The following is a 15,971-nucleotide window of genomic DNA, read 5'->3' on the forward strand; positions in this document are numbered from 1 at the left end:
GCTTGGAACGGACTTTTGGGCTCTTTTACAGGGCCCCCACGGCATTTGTTTGACATTTCCCAGTGTGGGAAGAAGGCGGCAATATTCCCCCGACAGTGTCCCCCAGGAAGGGTATGTCTCTTGGTTGCCAGACACACGCAGAAACAGTGAAAGATTTGGCTGCAACTACAGGATAAACAGGGCCTCTTCCAGCATGCAGGCGGGGGAAGGGCAAGCTTAAAGCTGCAAGCTGACCTGAGGGCCTGTATCAAAGGTGAATTCTAGCAGCAGAGGGAACAACTGTGAAAAGACCTCATCAAGGCCACTGAAGGGACTTCCGGTTGCGGTGATGCCTAGCTAGCCGCACGCTTCGGCGGCTCCAGCTCCGACGGACCTTCGGGCTCTTTTAAGAGCCTCAACGGGGAATTTTTCGACGACGCAACCCGGTGTGGGGCGTGTGAGAAGGGAGTCCCCCCCAAACGAAGGAGGAAAAAACCGGCGGCGGCGGCTGCAGCGCGAGGAATCGTCGACCAAAGGGTCAGAAAGAGAGAAGTACAAGATGGCGGCGGAGAAAGCGCAGGCGACATGGGGGCCTGAGCATGAAATTGTGAGACGGTGCGTGGAGCTGCTGAAGAGGGAGGTGCTGACCCCGTTGCTACAGGCAATTGAGGGGCTCAAGGAGACATTAAAGACCCAGGAGACAGAGCTCCGTGTGGTGGAGCAGAAGGTGACAGATATTGAGGACGAGATCCTGGGCCTGGCGGTTAAGACACAGACGCACGAGGCACTTCATAAAAAGTGTACTGAAAGGATCGAAGCCCTAGAAAATGGAGCGCGAAGGAAGAACCTTCGGATACTGGGTCTCCCTGAGGGTGTGGAAGGAGTGGACTGTGGAGCGTACGCAAGTACGATGCTGAGCTCACTGATGGGTGCTGAGGCCCCTACGGGCCCCTTGGAGGTGGAGTGGGCAAATCGGATTCCGGCGAGAAGACCAAAAGCGGGAGAACCACCCAGGGCGATAATCGTGCGATTTTACCGCCTTAAGGATAGAGAAGAGGTCCTGAGATGGGCTAAAAAGGTGCGGAGTAGCAGATGGGAGAATGCAGTGGTACGGGTATACCAGGATTGGAGTGCGGAGGTGGCGAGAAGGAGGGCGAGCTTCAACCGAGCCAAAGAGGTGTTGCATAAAAGGAAGGTGAAGTTCGGGATGCTGCAGCCGGCAAGACTATGGGTCACGTATCAGGAGAGACACCATTATTTCGAGACGGCGGAGGAAGCATGGACCTTCATCAAAGAAGAGAAATTGGATCGGAACTGAGGGACTGATGCTGCAGGAAATGTTATTGATAATGTTACGGTGGAAGTTAATTGAGAAGTAAACAGGGAAGGGGGGAGACATTGGGGAAATGTGGGCGCCGGTGAGGGGGGAAAGACGGGACATAGTTGGAGAATGGGGAAGGGGAGGGGGAGGGGAAAGGGAGCTGCGCCATAAGAGGCGGGTCAGGTAAAGGGATGTTCCCGCACCAGAAAGAATAAGGCGGGAAGACAGGCGCAAGGCAGATGGGAGTTCCCCACATGGGGAGGTCGAGGAGTGAGCAGGAGTAGCCGGGGTCAGTTGAAGTCAGCTGACTTACGGAAGTAATATGGGGGGAGCAATCAAGCTAGAAAGAGATCTAGCGGGGAGGGGAGGAGGGAGGGAGAAGGGGGGGGGGGGACAACTGGGTTGCTGCTGCGGAAATCCAAAAGGAAATGGCTAAAGAGCGGGTGGGCGGGGATGGTGTGCGACGCTGGGGGAGCGAGCGGGAGCGCGGAGGCGGGATATGGGACTGGCCTAGAGAAGGTAATGGCTAGTCGACACGGGAGGGGGGCAGGTAGCCCCCTAGTGAGGCTGATCACGTGGAACGTGAGAGGCCTGAACGGACCGATAAAAAGGGCCCGAGTGCTCGCGCATTTGAAAGGACTAAGGGCAGACGTGGTTATGCTCCAAGAGACGCACCTAAAGGTGGCGGACCAAGTTAGGCTAAGGAAAGGATGGGTGGGACAGGTGTTCCACTCAGGACTGGACGCAAAGAATAGAGGGGTGGCCATTTTGGTGGGGAAACAGGTCGCATTTGAAGCAAAGAACATTGTAGCAGATAGCGGAGGTAGATATGTAATGGTGAGTGGCAGGCTGGAGGGAATGGAGGTCGTGTTGGTTAACGTGTATGCCCCAAACTGGGACGATGCGGGATTTATGAGACGGATGCTGGGGCGTATACCGGACCTGGAGGTAGGAAACTTGATTTTAGGAGGGGACTTTAATACGGTGCTGGACTCGGGGCTAGATAGATCCAGCTCAAGGACCGGAAGAAGGCCGGCAGCGGCCAAGGTACTTAAGGGGTTTATGGACCAAATGGGGGGAGTGGATCCATGGCGATTTCTTAGACCTAGGGCTAGGGAGTATTCCTTCTTCTCCCATGTCCATAAAGTGTACTCCCGGATAGATTTTTTTGTTTTGGGAAGGTCGTTGATCTCTAGGGTGGAAGAAGCTGAGTACTCAGCCATAGCGGTTTCGGATCATGCCCCACATTGGGTGGACCTGGAATTAGGAGAGGAAAGGGAGCAGAGAACACTCTGGCGATTAGAGGTGGGACTGATGGCGGATGAGGGAGTGTGTGCAAGAGTGCGGGGGTGTATTGAGAGATACCTGGAGGTCAATGACGACGGCGAGGTCCCTGTGGGAGTGGTATGGGAAGCACTAAAAGCGGTGGTCAGAGGAGAGCTGATCTCCATTGGGGCCCACAAAAGGCAAACAGAGGCCAAGGAAAGGGAAAGATTACTGGGGGAGATTTTAAGGGTGGATAGGGAATTTGCAGAGACCCCGGAGGAGGAATTGTACAGGGAGAGGAGACGACTCCAGACGGAATTTGACCTTCTGACCACCAGAAAGGCGGAGGTACTGTGGAGGAAGGCACAGGGGAGGAGGTATGAATATGGGGAAAAGGCGAGTCGCCTGTTGGCTCATCAATTGCGAAAGAGGGCAGCAGCGAGGGAAATAGGAGGAATTAGAGACGAAAGGGGAGACACGGTGCGAAGGGCAGGAAAGATAAATGAGGTGTTCAAGACCTTCTATGAGGAACTGTATAGGTCTCAACCCCCAGAGGGAGAGGAGGGGATGCGGCAGTTCCTGGACCAATTGAGGTTCCCGAAAGTGGAGGAGCGGGGGGTGGTAGGCCTGGGGGCACCGATTGGGGTGGACGAGGTTATTAAGGGACTGGGAAGCATGCAAGCAGGGAAGGCCCCAGGACCAGACGGGTTCCCGGTGGAGTATTACAGAAAATATGTGGACTTGTTGGCCCCGTTGATGGTGAGGACGTTCAATGAGGCCAGGAAAGGGGGGACTCTACCCCCGACGATGTCGGAGGCGACGATATCGTTAATTTTGAAGAGGGATAAAGATCCGTTGCAGTGCGGGTCCTATAGACCCATTTCATTGTTGAACGTGGACGCCAAATTGTTGGCAAAGGTACTGGCATCGAGGATAGAGGACTGTGTCCCGGGGGTGGTGCACGAAGATCAGACAGGGTTCGTAAAAGGGAGACAACTGAATGTTAACGTGCGACGACTATTAGGGGTGATAATGATGCCCCCAGTGGAGGGGGAGGCAGAGATAGTGGCGGCAATGGACGCAGAGAAGGCATTTGATAGGGTGGAGTGGGAGTATTTATGGGAAGTGTTAAGGAGGTTTGGGTTTGGGAACGGGTTTATTAGCTGGGTTAGACTTCTTTATGGGGCTCCAACGGCAAGCGTAGTTACAGGTCGACATAGATCGGAGTATTTCCGACTATATAGGGGAACAAGACAGGGATGCCCGCTGTCTCCATTGTTGTTCGCGTTGGCAATTGAACCTCTGGCCATGGCGTTGAGAGACTCCAGGAAATGGAGAGGGGTGATTAGAGGGGGAGAAGAACACCGAGTCTCGTTATATGCGGATGACCTATTGTTATACGTGTCGGACCCAGCGGGGGGAATGATAGAGGTTATGCGAATTTTGAGGGGGTTCGGGGATTTCTCGGGGTATAGGCTAAACATGGGAAAGAGTGAATTATTTGTGATACATCCAGGGGACCAGAGTAGAGAGATAGAAGGCTTGCCTCTAAGGAAAGTGGAAAGAAACTTCCGATACCTGGGGATTCAGATCGCTAGGAGCTGGGGAACCTTGCACAGACTTAATCTGACACGGTTGGTAGAACAAATGGAGGAGGACTTCAAGAGGTGGGACATGCAGCCTCTATCGCTGGCGGGCAGGGTGCAAGCAATTAAGATGATGGTCCTCCCGAGGTTCTTATTTGTATTTCAATGTCTCCCTATACTAATCACTAAGACCTTTTTTAATAAAATAGACAGGAGCATCACGAGCTTCGTGTGGGCAGGGAAAGTTCCGAGAGTAAGGAGGGGGTTCCTTCAGCGTAGTAGGGACAGAGGAGGATTGGCACTACCGAACTTGGGCGATTACTATTGGGCCGCCAATGTGGCAATGATACGTAAATGGATGATGGAGGGTGAGGGAGCGGCGTGGGAAAGACTGGAGAGAAAGTCCTGTAAAGGGACGAGTTTAGAGGCGCTGGTGACGGCGCCGCTACCGATCTCACCTAAAAAGTTTACCACGAACCCGGTGGTGGCGGCAACATTGAATATCTGGGGACAGTGGAGGCGACAGAGAGGGGTGCGGGGAGCCCTGGTGGGGTCCCCAATCAGGAACAACCATAGGTTCGCCCCAGGAAGAATGGATGGAGGATTTCAGAGCTGGTTCCAGTTGGGAATTAGGAGGGTGGGAGATTTATTTATAGATGGGACTTTTGCGAGCTTGGGAGCATTGGAGGAAAAGTATAAGTTGCCCCGGGGAAATTTCTTGAGATATATGCAGGTGAGGGCATTTACTAGACAACAGGTGAGGGAATTTCCATTGCTCCCGACACAGGGGATACAGGACAGGGTGCTTTCAGGGGTGTGGGTCGGAGAGGGCAAGGTGTCAGAGATTTACCGAGAGATGAGGGAAGAGGGGGAGGAGTCGGTGGGCGAACTAAAAGGAAAGTGGGAAGAAGAACTAGGGGAGGAGATAGAGGAGGGTATGTGGGCTGATGCCCTAAGCAGGGTAAATTCCTCTTCCTCATGCGCCAGGCTTAGCCTGATTCAATTTAAGGTGCTACATAGAGCACACATAACGGGAGCAAGATTGAGCAGGTTCTTTGGAGTGGAGGACAAATGTGGGAGGTGTGGCGGGAGCCCGGCAAACCACGCACATATGTTTTGGGCATGCCCGGCACTGGAAGGGTATTGGAAGGGAGTGACGGGAGTGATTTCGCGGGTGGTGAAGGCCCGGGTCAAACCAGGCTGGGGGTTAGCTCTATTTGGAGTTGCGGAAGAGCCGGGAGTGCAGGAGGCGAAAGAGGCCGACGTTGTGGCCTTTGCGTCCCTAGTAGCCCGGCGCAGGATCCTACTCATGTGGAAGGAGGCGAAACCCCCCGGACTGGAGGCCTGGGTAAATGATATGGCGGGGTTCATTAAACTGGAGCAGATAAAGTTTGCCCTGAGAGGATCGGCTCAAGGGTTCACCAGGCGGTGGCAGCCATTTCTCGACTACCTAGGGGAACGTTAGAGGGAAGACAGATGACCAGCAGCAGCAACCCAGGGGGAGGGGGGGGGGGGGGGGGGGGGGGAGGGGGGGTTTAGTTTAGGTCAAAGATAAAGGGGTTTTGTTACTTGTGTATTGTTTAAAATTTCTGTATTGTTATTGTTGCGTTTGCTTTGTAAGAGGGGAAAAATTGTTGTTTGGGAAAAAAATTTCAATAAAACATTTATAAAAAAAAAAAAAAGAGTAAGAGTGGATGAGGTGGCACATGCAGAAAAACACTGAAGGTGGTAATGGATCATGATGCCACAATCATACATTATGGAGAGAGACGTAGGTTGTTTTCAGAAGGTTGGAAAAATGTAGATTTCTTTGCTAGAGTGCTCCCTTGAATGTTAACAACTTCCCATAACTTCATTAATAGAATTCTGATTCAGCAGTAGGACATTGTTCGATTCAAGGTTCCAGAGTTGAATGACCAGAGAGCACATGATATGAAAGCAGATGTGGTATTTCACATCAGAACTGCGGGATTCTCCGTCCCACCAGCCCCACTTTCCAGCGCAGTGCACCCCTGTCGGCAGCGGGATTCTCTGTTCCCGCTACCGGCCAATGGGGCTTCCCATTGTGGCCATCCCACGCCGTTGGGAAACCCGAGGGCGTGGATGCACTGCCAGCTAAGTGGAGGACCCCTTGATGGAGAATCCCGCAGGTTATTTTTTTGTTTTCCAATCTTCACCAATCCAGGTTAACCAGTTGGGATTCAAAGTCAGCTGGACACGTCTATGTTTAAGTTGACCCCAAAATCACACATCTTTGTTGCAATTACATCCCTAATCCATTGCATTTGGGCAGCACGGTAGCATTGGGGATAGCACAACTGCTTCAGAGCTCCAGGGTCCCAGGCTCAATTCAGGCTTGGGTCACTGTCTGTGCGGAGTCTGCACATCCTCCCCGTGTGTGCGTGGGTTTTCTCCGGGTGCTCCGGTTTCCTCCCACAGTCCAAAGATGTGCAGGTTAGGTGGATTGGCCATGATAAATTGCCCTTAGTGTCCAAAATTGCCCTTAGTGTTGGGTGGGGTTACTGGGTTATGGGGATAGGGTGGAGGTGTTGACCTTGGGTAAGGTGCTCTTTCCAAGAGCCGGTGCACTCAATGGGCCGAATGGCATCCTTCTGCACTGTAAATTCTATGATTGCCAAGAGATAGATCAAGATCATTTTCCCTACTATGATTTAAAGTTGTAATTTATAAGTTAAAGGAGAGGTAACTACCTTTTCCCTCACGTCATTATTCTTTCTGCCCAGAGTCCAAAATGATCCCACATCCGATCTTGGTGTCATCCTTTCTCTACCTGAAAATGAACAATAATGATTATTTGTGATGCAGTACTGGTCTGTCTTCAGCACAGTGAGACAGTATCATATACAATAAACCAAATTAGAACTGAAGCACACAAAGTTGTTCTGCAATGGCTAATCTAATTCATTTTCTTTTGTGCTTGCAGGTGTGCAACATGCTAGAAGAGGATGCAAAAACTTGCATAACTGCTTTTTATCTGGAGTATTCCAATTTTGCTCCTGGCTGAAACTGGCTAAGGGTACAGAAATTTACATCTGTCCAACTTGAGACCGAAGTTCACAAGCATACTCCTACTCTGTAAGGGAAAGTATATTTGAGGCAGCAGGATAAAGATCACACTGCCAATAACACTATGATAAGTAGTTTATTTATTTTACAACACTCTGGCAGTTTGTCCAGATTGGCCACACGTAGTGTTTTCCCCTCCAGGGGTAGGTTTCTGCAGTGGAGGGTCCCTGCCTGATCTACTGCACTACTTATTCGAGTAACCTTCTGGGGACTAGTCTTATAGAACCCTATTATACCCATGGATTTCCCTTTCACACTCCAGCACTGAAAAATGGAGTGGCCTATTTTGTTACAGTGGGAACACACCAGCTTTGGGTATTCTCCTTTCGGGCTGCAGGGGAAATTCTCGCACCCTCATATGGATTTTCCTTTCTGGGTCGAGGGCCTCTCCTATTCAAGTCGCCCTTCTTATCTTTCCAATGGTCATGGGAGTGGCTTGGAAAGTGCCTGTCTGAGTTTCTAGGTCTATGAGTGGTGTCATAGTTGTCTGCTGTGACAGCTGTGCCCTTGAATGGGAGGATTCTCTGCGTCTCCAAGTGCATCCGTAGGTTGGAGGGTAAGCAATTTTTTTAAAATCCTCAAAAGTGTTAGGGGAAAGGAATTTGCTGTGGTAGTTTCCTGTGTTTTTTTTTAATTGTGTCAGCCACTGAATCTTTCCAATCAGTTCTTTTATATCAGGTTTGGCTTGTTTGATCAACCTGTGGTTCAAATAGGTGATCCTGGACGAATCCCCAATTTCTGTTCTTTCTGGACAGGAGGGACAGTTTAAACTGCACTGATTTTCTCGTCCATCTGTCCATAAGCAAAAGGTTTTTCATTAGTTTTTAAAGAATAAGCGGTTGTGTGCTTTCCGAACCTCTCGGGTTTTTGATCCACTTTTATAACTAATCCACAGCAAACAAGAGTTCGGACTAACTCAGAACATTAGTTTATTTTATGCACACAAAACCTGCAAAAAGGAATGTCTACTACGTTGCAGTCCTCACATTCACACAGTAACAGAAGGAATGGAAAAAAGGTTTTATAGTACAAGGAACAAAATAAATGAAGATTGGTTCACAGTTCTAGAGTTCGAAGTCAGATACCAATAAGGAATTATTTCACATAAGCATTCAGGTTTGGCTGGTGTTGTAGGATTTGCTTTACCGTTGGCGCTAATGTGACAAGACGAGATAGGCACACAGAGATTGAGTCGGTTCTGTAGGCGATGGTATGTAATCTTCCAGTACAGTCAGATTAGGTAGGTTTGTTCCGCCTAGGGGAGCCTGTTTCTTTGTGTCTTACCAGTTGGATGCTAAACAACAAACTGACTGTGTAAACCAAAACTGCAAAATTAAACTGTGCAGAAGGCCAGAGGCTTGGAGCAGGAGACCTCCATTCTCCACGGTGACTTTGAAACTGATGTTTATTCAGTGTCTGGAATTGGCTTTGGTTTCAGAACTGATAATGTCTCAGTCGTTAGTTATTGAAAGGGGTGTCATTTATGTTGAGTGTCTGGCATTTGAGAAGCCATTATCTCAGCAAACTCACTGACTCTGCTAGCAAGGTTGGCTTATCAAATGCAAATGGCACCTCTGTAATTCTCTTGGCAATAGGTATGAACAGTCCCAGGTGTTATGAGAGTCTGTTAGTCACTCTCTACACAACAAAGTGGAACATTCCAGAAACTGAGAAAATAATTATTTTGTTCTTGAAATCCTTGTGGATAGTTCCCAGAAGATGGTCATCTCCGTGATGAGGTGACTTGCAGCAGCCATCTTAATTTTCTTTGTTCCACAGAGAAAGACAATTTTTAAAAATAGAAAGCAATTAAGACATATTTTTAATAAATATACTGTAGCCACCTGGGTTGGCCAACTCCCGATGTAAAATGGAGAACAGCAAAGGCTGCAGGGAAATTCAGCCAACACAGGCAGAAACCAGCAGGTGCAACTTACTGTGTAATAAACTCTGCAAAAGCCCAGACAGCATCGATACAAGCAGCCACCTGCATAATAATGTAGCAGCCATCTACATACTAATAAGCGATCCCCGGGAACAATCGCAACATTTGGGACAAAAAAAGCTAAACCACACTCACCGGTGCCAGCAGGAGCCAACACAAAAGAGGTTAACGGACACCTCAAGACTGCCCATCGATCAGGGAACCGCTCCAGTATTGGAGAAATCGAACCAAGCGATTGGAACGAAGTCCAATCACTTGGAACCAGGTACAGGGTCCATCCCAAAAGGCGGGAAGCCCCTGGGGACTATAAAGTTAAGCCCCCAAGTTCAAATTGTTCTTCTTGACCGGGTCACTCAGCAACACGAACCAACCCTTGACCGTGACCGGTGCAGCTGCCGCCGATATCCAGTAAGTCTTAAGTCAACGCTCACTACAAGATTGGCGCTCCTAGCTACCAATCCGTACCAACTTCGAATCCCGCAGACTCAAAACCCGAACAAAAGGCCATTTGTTCCCCTGACCTGGTGGGCCAGTCCGATGCTAAGTATAGGCCTGTTAGTTGTAGAAGTAGCTTAGAAGTAGAATTTGTGCATGAGTAGCGATTACTGTGTATAATAAATGTGCTTTGATTTGAATCTTACTAATCGGTGTATTGAGTTATTGATCATTACTTGAATTTGAACCTCGGGCAGTATCAATATCAAATCGAGAGCAAAGGTTATAAAACAGAGCCAATTGAACCAACCAAAAGTTAGCAACAATACAATCATGGTTTTCTTTCCGTGACATAGGAACACAACACTTTGTTACCTCCAGACTCCTTCAATGCACCCCTGGTTGGTCTCCCAATTTTACATCCTGTAAACTTGAGGTCATCCAAAACACAACTACCCATGCCTGAACTCACGGCAAATCCCATTCCCCTATCATCCCTGTGCTCACCCTACTTACACAAGCAACATCTTCACATTAAAATTCTCATCCCAGTATTCAAATCCTTCCATGGCCTTGACCCTCCCTATCTCTGTAATATTCTCCAACCCCACAACCCTCCAAGATATCCTTGCTCCTAAAATTCTGGTCCCTTGTGCATTCGCAAATATAATTGCTACACCATTGGTGGCTCTGCCTTCGGTTGCCTTGGCTCCAATCTTTGGAATTCCTTCACTCCACCTCACTTTTCTCCTTTAAGACACTCTTTGTCTTAAATTCATGCATGAACATTATAAAACAAACTTTGACACCAGGCGCATGGGAGATATTCGACCAGAAGTTACAATGTTCATGTGCAATGCCTTGGGATATTCATTATGATGTGGGCAGCACAATAGTCCAGTGGGTAGCAATGTTGCTTCACAAATCCAGGGCCCCAGGTTGGGCTTGGGTCACTGAATGTGGAGTCTGCACTTTCTCCCAGTGTCTGCGTGGGTTTCCTCCAGGTGCTCCAGTTTCTTCCCACAAGTCCTGAAAGACGTGCTGTGAGATAATTTGGACATTCTGAATTCTCCCTCTGTGTACCCGAACAGGTACCGGAAACTGACGACTAGGAGCTTTTCACAGTAACTTCATTGCAGTGTTAATGTAAGCCTACTTGTGACAATAAAGATTATTATTATTATAAAGCTGCTAAATAAATTGTTGTTGCCGCCAAGTTGAATCTGGATTCCTCCGTCCTCCTGAACATTGATTGGAGGCTGTTGTGCATGCCTACAAGTGTTCTCCTGTATGCTGTTCGTCATCCGAGTTCCCTTCAGCAGAACTCATGTACCATCTCACCTTCTGGCAAATGAATCATCCTTTACTTCTGATGTGGCTACAGGCCACCTGCTGGATGACAAACCACATGCTGATCCCAAATCTATATGAGCCTCCAAAGTACATTCAGCACTAATATTTAAGATGGTGCCTGCACGCGCCAGTTCAAGTGACAGTGCTTCTTCATCAGTGTTTGCTAATGCTCTCTCTCTCCTCATCCTAATATTGTTGTGGTTTAGCAGGCAGCAGTTCTTGGGTGCATGAAAGCAGGAACTTAGAAATGGAAAGTTGAGGAAAGTGGAATGGGGTGAGAATCATCAAGTTCATGGCCACACTATCTACAATTTGTTCATCATACCAGGATGACGAAGGGGCTGGGAGTTGCAAAGAGGCATAAGGGGTATATGACATGCCATCATCCTCAATGTTCTCATTGACAGTGGATGCCATGAGCTCCAGCACAGTCAACTCCATGATGCAGACATCCATCTCTTCTGTAGGGTTCAGGAAATACAGGCATCCTTGTGCCCTACTGGCTCTTGTCTCTTCCTTCTATTATGTGTCACTATTTCCTGCAAAAGGGAGAACTGTGTAGCATTGTGTTAAGGTGATGTACATGCGATAGCTAAATAGCTGCAGTTCTGTTGTAAGGGCCCTTTCCTGTTGCTTCCCTTGTTTCATATTTCTTTCACTTTGTTATCGTTTTGATCCATGGATTTTTAGTAGACATATACCTTTAAGTCCAGCAGAAATGAAGAACTCAATTTCAAAATAGTACACTTCTATGAAGTTTTAGCTTTTGAACAGGAGAACTCAGGTTTTCCAGCACTCAAGAGATCAGAGGAATTGGTTCAATTGGTTTGGTGGTGGATTGGCCACGGACAGCAACCTGCCCAGTAACAGAGAGAGATTAGTTTGTTTTTTTCTCAGAGAATCTGGCAGAAAGCTCCTGGATGCTGAGAGAAGAGGCTGTGTCTCTCTTTCTCTCAAATGTTTCCTGAACAAAGTATATTTACAGTTATGTACACAGAATAATATATATATATATATATATATATGGAAGAGAAGAGAAAAGAACTGGTAGGATATTGTGCACTTGCTCAACAACAGCAACTCTGTACAGTTAGCAATATTATTTTTAACACATAAGTTTGAGGGGGGGGGGGGCGGAAACTGGCGAGGTACATATACATTTGGGTGCCGGAGAAACAATTACATTAGTTATGTCCAACACAGAGAGGGCAATATGAGAATGGATCTGGTGTTGTTAGTTGCTTCTTCCAGGCAGTTTTCACTGCCGTTGTCGTTGCGCGTTCACCTCCGCTTCGGCCGTTCGTCCCGTCTTTCGCACGTATTTTCCTTGCTTTCTGTTACTGTATTTGCCAAGTTTGTTGTCGTTTCCCGTGCTCTCCTTCCGGCTATCACTCCCTCGCCCCCCCCCCCCCTTCTGGTTCCCCTCTATTGTTCCCTGTCTTCTCCCTCTTCCCTCTCCCCCCCCCTCCCCTTCCCCTGTGGTTTGCCTTTCTTTTCTCTTAGGTTTAGCTGTTCCCCCCCCCCCCCCACCCCACCCCACCCGCGGTCTATCCCTCCCTCTCACGCCTTGGCTACTTTCCCCTGATTCTTGGCTACCTGGCTATTCTTCTGTTTGTTCGTTGGCCACAAACAGGTCCTGGAACAATTGGGTGAATGGCTCCCACGCTACTTTCCCCTGATTCTTGGCTACCTGGCTATTCTTCTGTTTGTTCGTTGGCCACAAACAGGTCCCGGAACAATTGGGTGAATGACTCCCACGTTCTGTGGAAGCAGTCGTCTGGCCCTCGGACGACAAATTTGATTTTCTCCATTTGGAGAGATTCTGAGCGGATGGACAGCCAGTGTGCAGCTTTGGGTGGTGCTGCTGACCGCCCGCCGAACAGGATTCTACGGCGGGCGATCAGGGAGGCAAAGGCAAGGGCGTCCGCCCTCCTGCCCAGGAATAGATCTGGCTGGTCTGATACACTGAAGACCGCCACTTTCGGGTATGGCTCCACCCTCATTCCCACCACTTTGGACATTGCCTCAAAGAAGGATTTCCAGTACCCCGCAAGTCTGGGCAAGACCAGAACATGTGGGTGTGGTTGGCCTGGCCTCCTTGGCACCGTTCACATCCATCCTCCACCTCCGGGAAGAAACTACTTATTCGGTTCTTGTTAAGTAGGCTCTATGTACCACTTTTAGTTGCATCAGGTTGAGCCTTGCGCATGTGGACTCTCAAATGTTTCCTGCCTGTTATTTCTGAGTCTTCGGATAAGTCTCGAGATCTTGGTGAATCTACAGTGAAAACCAATCCAATAGATCCTACATATACATATAGATGTAGAGAGAGAGGGTGTGGCGTGTTAAGGGGGGGCGGGTAGAAATTAGATAGTAGTTAACCAGTTATAGTTGTTGCCTACTTAATTATAGTCATTTTAATTATAAAAGTTAATTGTGTTTAAATTTACAAACCCGGTTATTGCCGCTATGCAGTTATTGGGCAGCCAAAGACAAGACTTCTGGTATTTTGAAAATTAAGAGTTAATTTGCGTTCTGACTCCGGATCAAGTGGGTCTGGAATTAACCGCACTCTAGGCCAGGGTGTCAAAACATAATTTGAGGGCTCGGTTCTGCGGTCTTCGGAACGGTAGACAGCGACCTTTGGGGTACATTATTTATTAAAAGAGACACCAAGTTTGGTGGCTCTGGAAGCTACGAAGACTTTTCTTCAGGTGAAGGACCTGCCTCTAGTTTATCGACAAGGACTACAAAAAGACAAGCTAATTGAATTGGTAAGTGAATAGAAAATAGAGGTGCCAGCTAAAGCTGAGAAGGCAGAGATATATGATGTATTGGTTGAGTGGTTGGGTCTGTTCGAAGAGCCTACGAGCGAGTAGTCTAAGTAGTTTTGCATCAAAGATATTTTCTGGTTGGAAAATTGAGCTGGAGAGAATTCGATTGCAGTTCAAGCATGAGAAGGAATTTTTTTTAAATGGAGAAAGAAATGGGGATGCAACAAAAGGAAAGAGAGTTTGGAATTGCAGCAGAAAGAGGTAGAGCTTTTCAAATGGAAATTGAAATGTGGAAGGTGGAGTTAGAGAAGAAAAAGCAAAAGAGAGTTCCAGCTCAAAAGCCCTGGAAATTAAAAGCTGCCAGGAGCTGGAGGGGAGTTTACCCTAAGAACGGAACTCAGTGGCGATATGCTAAGTTTATACACACCCTACCAAATTTTGAAGAAAAGGAAATGGAGGCATTTTTCACGGCATTTGAGCAAACAGCAACCCAAATGAAGTGACCAAAAGAAAAGCGTACATTCCAGCCTGGCGATTGTCGCGCGATATCCGTTCATCCGTTGTCGCAGCGTCTGCATGGTGACGCCAATGTACCATGCCAGGCAGGAATGTTCCCTTCCAGTTGGGTCCACTTTAGCAGTCAAGGGCATTCAGCCTCTGATCTTCGGCTAAGCGTTCTCCAAGGCGGCCTTCAGGACGTGCGACAATGCAGAATCGCCGAGCAGAAACTTATAGCCAAGTTCCGCATACATAAGTACGGCCTCAACCGGGACCTTGGATTCATGTCGCATTACATTCACCCCCCACCATTTGGCCTGGGCTTGCGAAATCCTACCAATTGTCCTGGTTTAAGACAATTCACACCTCTTTAACCTGGGATTACCCCTCTCTCTGGATCTGTAAAGACTTAATTACTTGCAAATGCTCACATTCAAAGTATCTTCTTGCATCTTTGACTTTGTCTATATATATATGCTTCTGGAACCTACCTCTTCATTCACCTGAGGAAGGAGCAGCGCTCCGAAAGCTAGTGATTTGAAACAAACCTGTTGGGACTTTAACCTGGTGTTGTAAGACTTCTTACTGTGCTCACCCCAGTCCAACGCCGGCATCTCCACATCATTGAAAAGGAAGCCATAGCATTACTACTAGCCCTTCAGCTCTTTGAAGTATACATTCACCATGACAATAAACAAAGCTTAGTTTATAAGGACCATTAATCCACTTTTGTTGATAGAAAATTTTTAAAACCTGGAACGCAAGATTAATCCGTTGGGAATTTATTATTACAACAGTTCAATGTTAAAATTGTGTTCATTCATGGAAGGGATAATGTGATAGAGGATGCTTTTTGCATATTTAAGGGCTGATTAGTTACCATTGTACGAGTTGGGAAATGAACCTATACAATATGGATGGATGAATGGATATATGTTTGTGATTTATGTCTTACATACCTCAATGAAATATCTGTGCCCTGACATTTCATTCCTTTTAGGGAGGGAGGTATGTAAGGGCCCTTCCTGGTGCTTCTCTTATTTCGTATTTCTTTTACTTTGCCATTATTGTTTTTGATCCATGGATCATTAATGGATATATACCTTTAAGTCAAAGAAGTGAGGAACTCAAAACTTCCAAAATAGTACACTTTGCGATGAAGTTTTAGCTTTTGACAGAACGCAGACTTTCTGGTGCCAAAAGACTGGAGAAATTTTGGAGGGATTTGGTTTGATTGGTTGGCTAGTAGCCAATGGATTCACCAAGGGCAGTAACCTGGCTGACAAAGGACAGCAATTGAGAAGCCAGTAGAAAGCTCCTGGACGCTGAGAGAAGAAGCTGTGTCTTGCTTTCTCTCTCTCGCTCTCTCCCAAATGTTTCCTGCCTGTTATTTCTGAGTCTGCAGAGAAGTCTTGAGACCCTGAGGAGGCTACAGAGAAAACCATTACAGACTGAAAGCAAAGACCTCATCCAACTGGAGGCCTAGACTGAAAGAACCTAACTGGAGGACGTCCATCTGAAACATAGACTTTTATCCTTTTACTTTTAATATCATTTTTACACCCCTCTTTCCCCTCTGTATTTGTCAGTCGTGTGCCTATAAAGGGTGTGTAGAGTTAAAGAGGTTAGAAATTAAACAGTAGTTAACCAGTGGTATTTGTTGCAAATTTATAGTTATCATTATTAATAAAAGTTAATTGTTTTAAATGTACAAACCTGGTGACTGT

The 15,971-nt window shown here is 47.5% G+C and overlaps 1 protein-coding gene across 5 annotated transcripts in view; it reads right to left on the reverse strand.

Annotated features, from left to right (window-relative positions):
• Nucleotides 1-15,971, reverse strand: part of LOC140394181 (probable helicase with zinc finger domain) — a 682,830-nt gene that overhangs the window by 171,904 nt on the left and 494,955 nt on the right. For all 5 annotated transcript variants that reach the window (XM_072481139.1, XM_072481135.1, XM_072481136.1 and 2 more), the window contains one exon: nt 6,864-6,943. In XM_072481139.1, coding sequence (XP_072337240.1) covers nt 6,864-6,943 — 80 coding nt within the window. The remainder of the gene's footprint in view (nt 1-6,863; nt 6,944-15,971) is intronic.

This window comes from Scyliorhinus torazame, chromosome 17, assembly GCF_047496885.1.
Source record: "Scyliorhinus torazame isolate Kashiwa2021f chromosome 17, sScyTor2.1, whole genome shotgun sequence".
Taxonomy (NCBI): domain Eukaryota; kingdom Metazoa; phylum Chordata; class Chondrichthyes; order Carcharhiniformes; family Scyliorhinidae; genus Scyliorhinus; species Scyliorhinus torazame.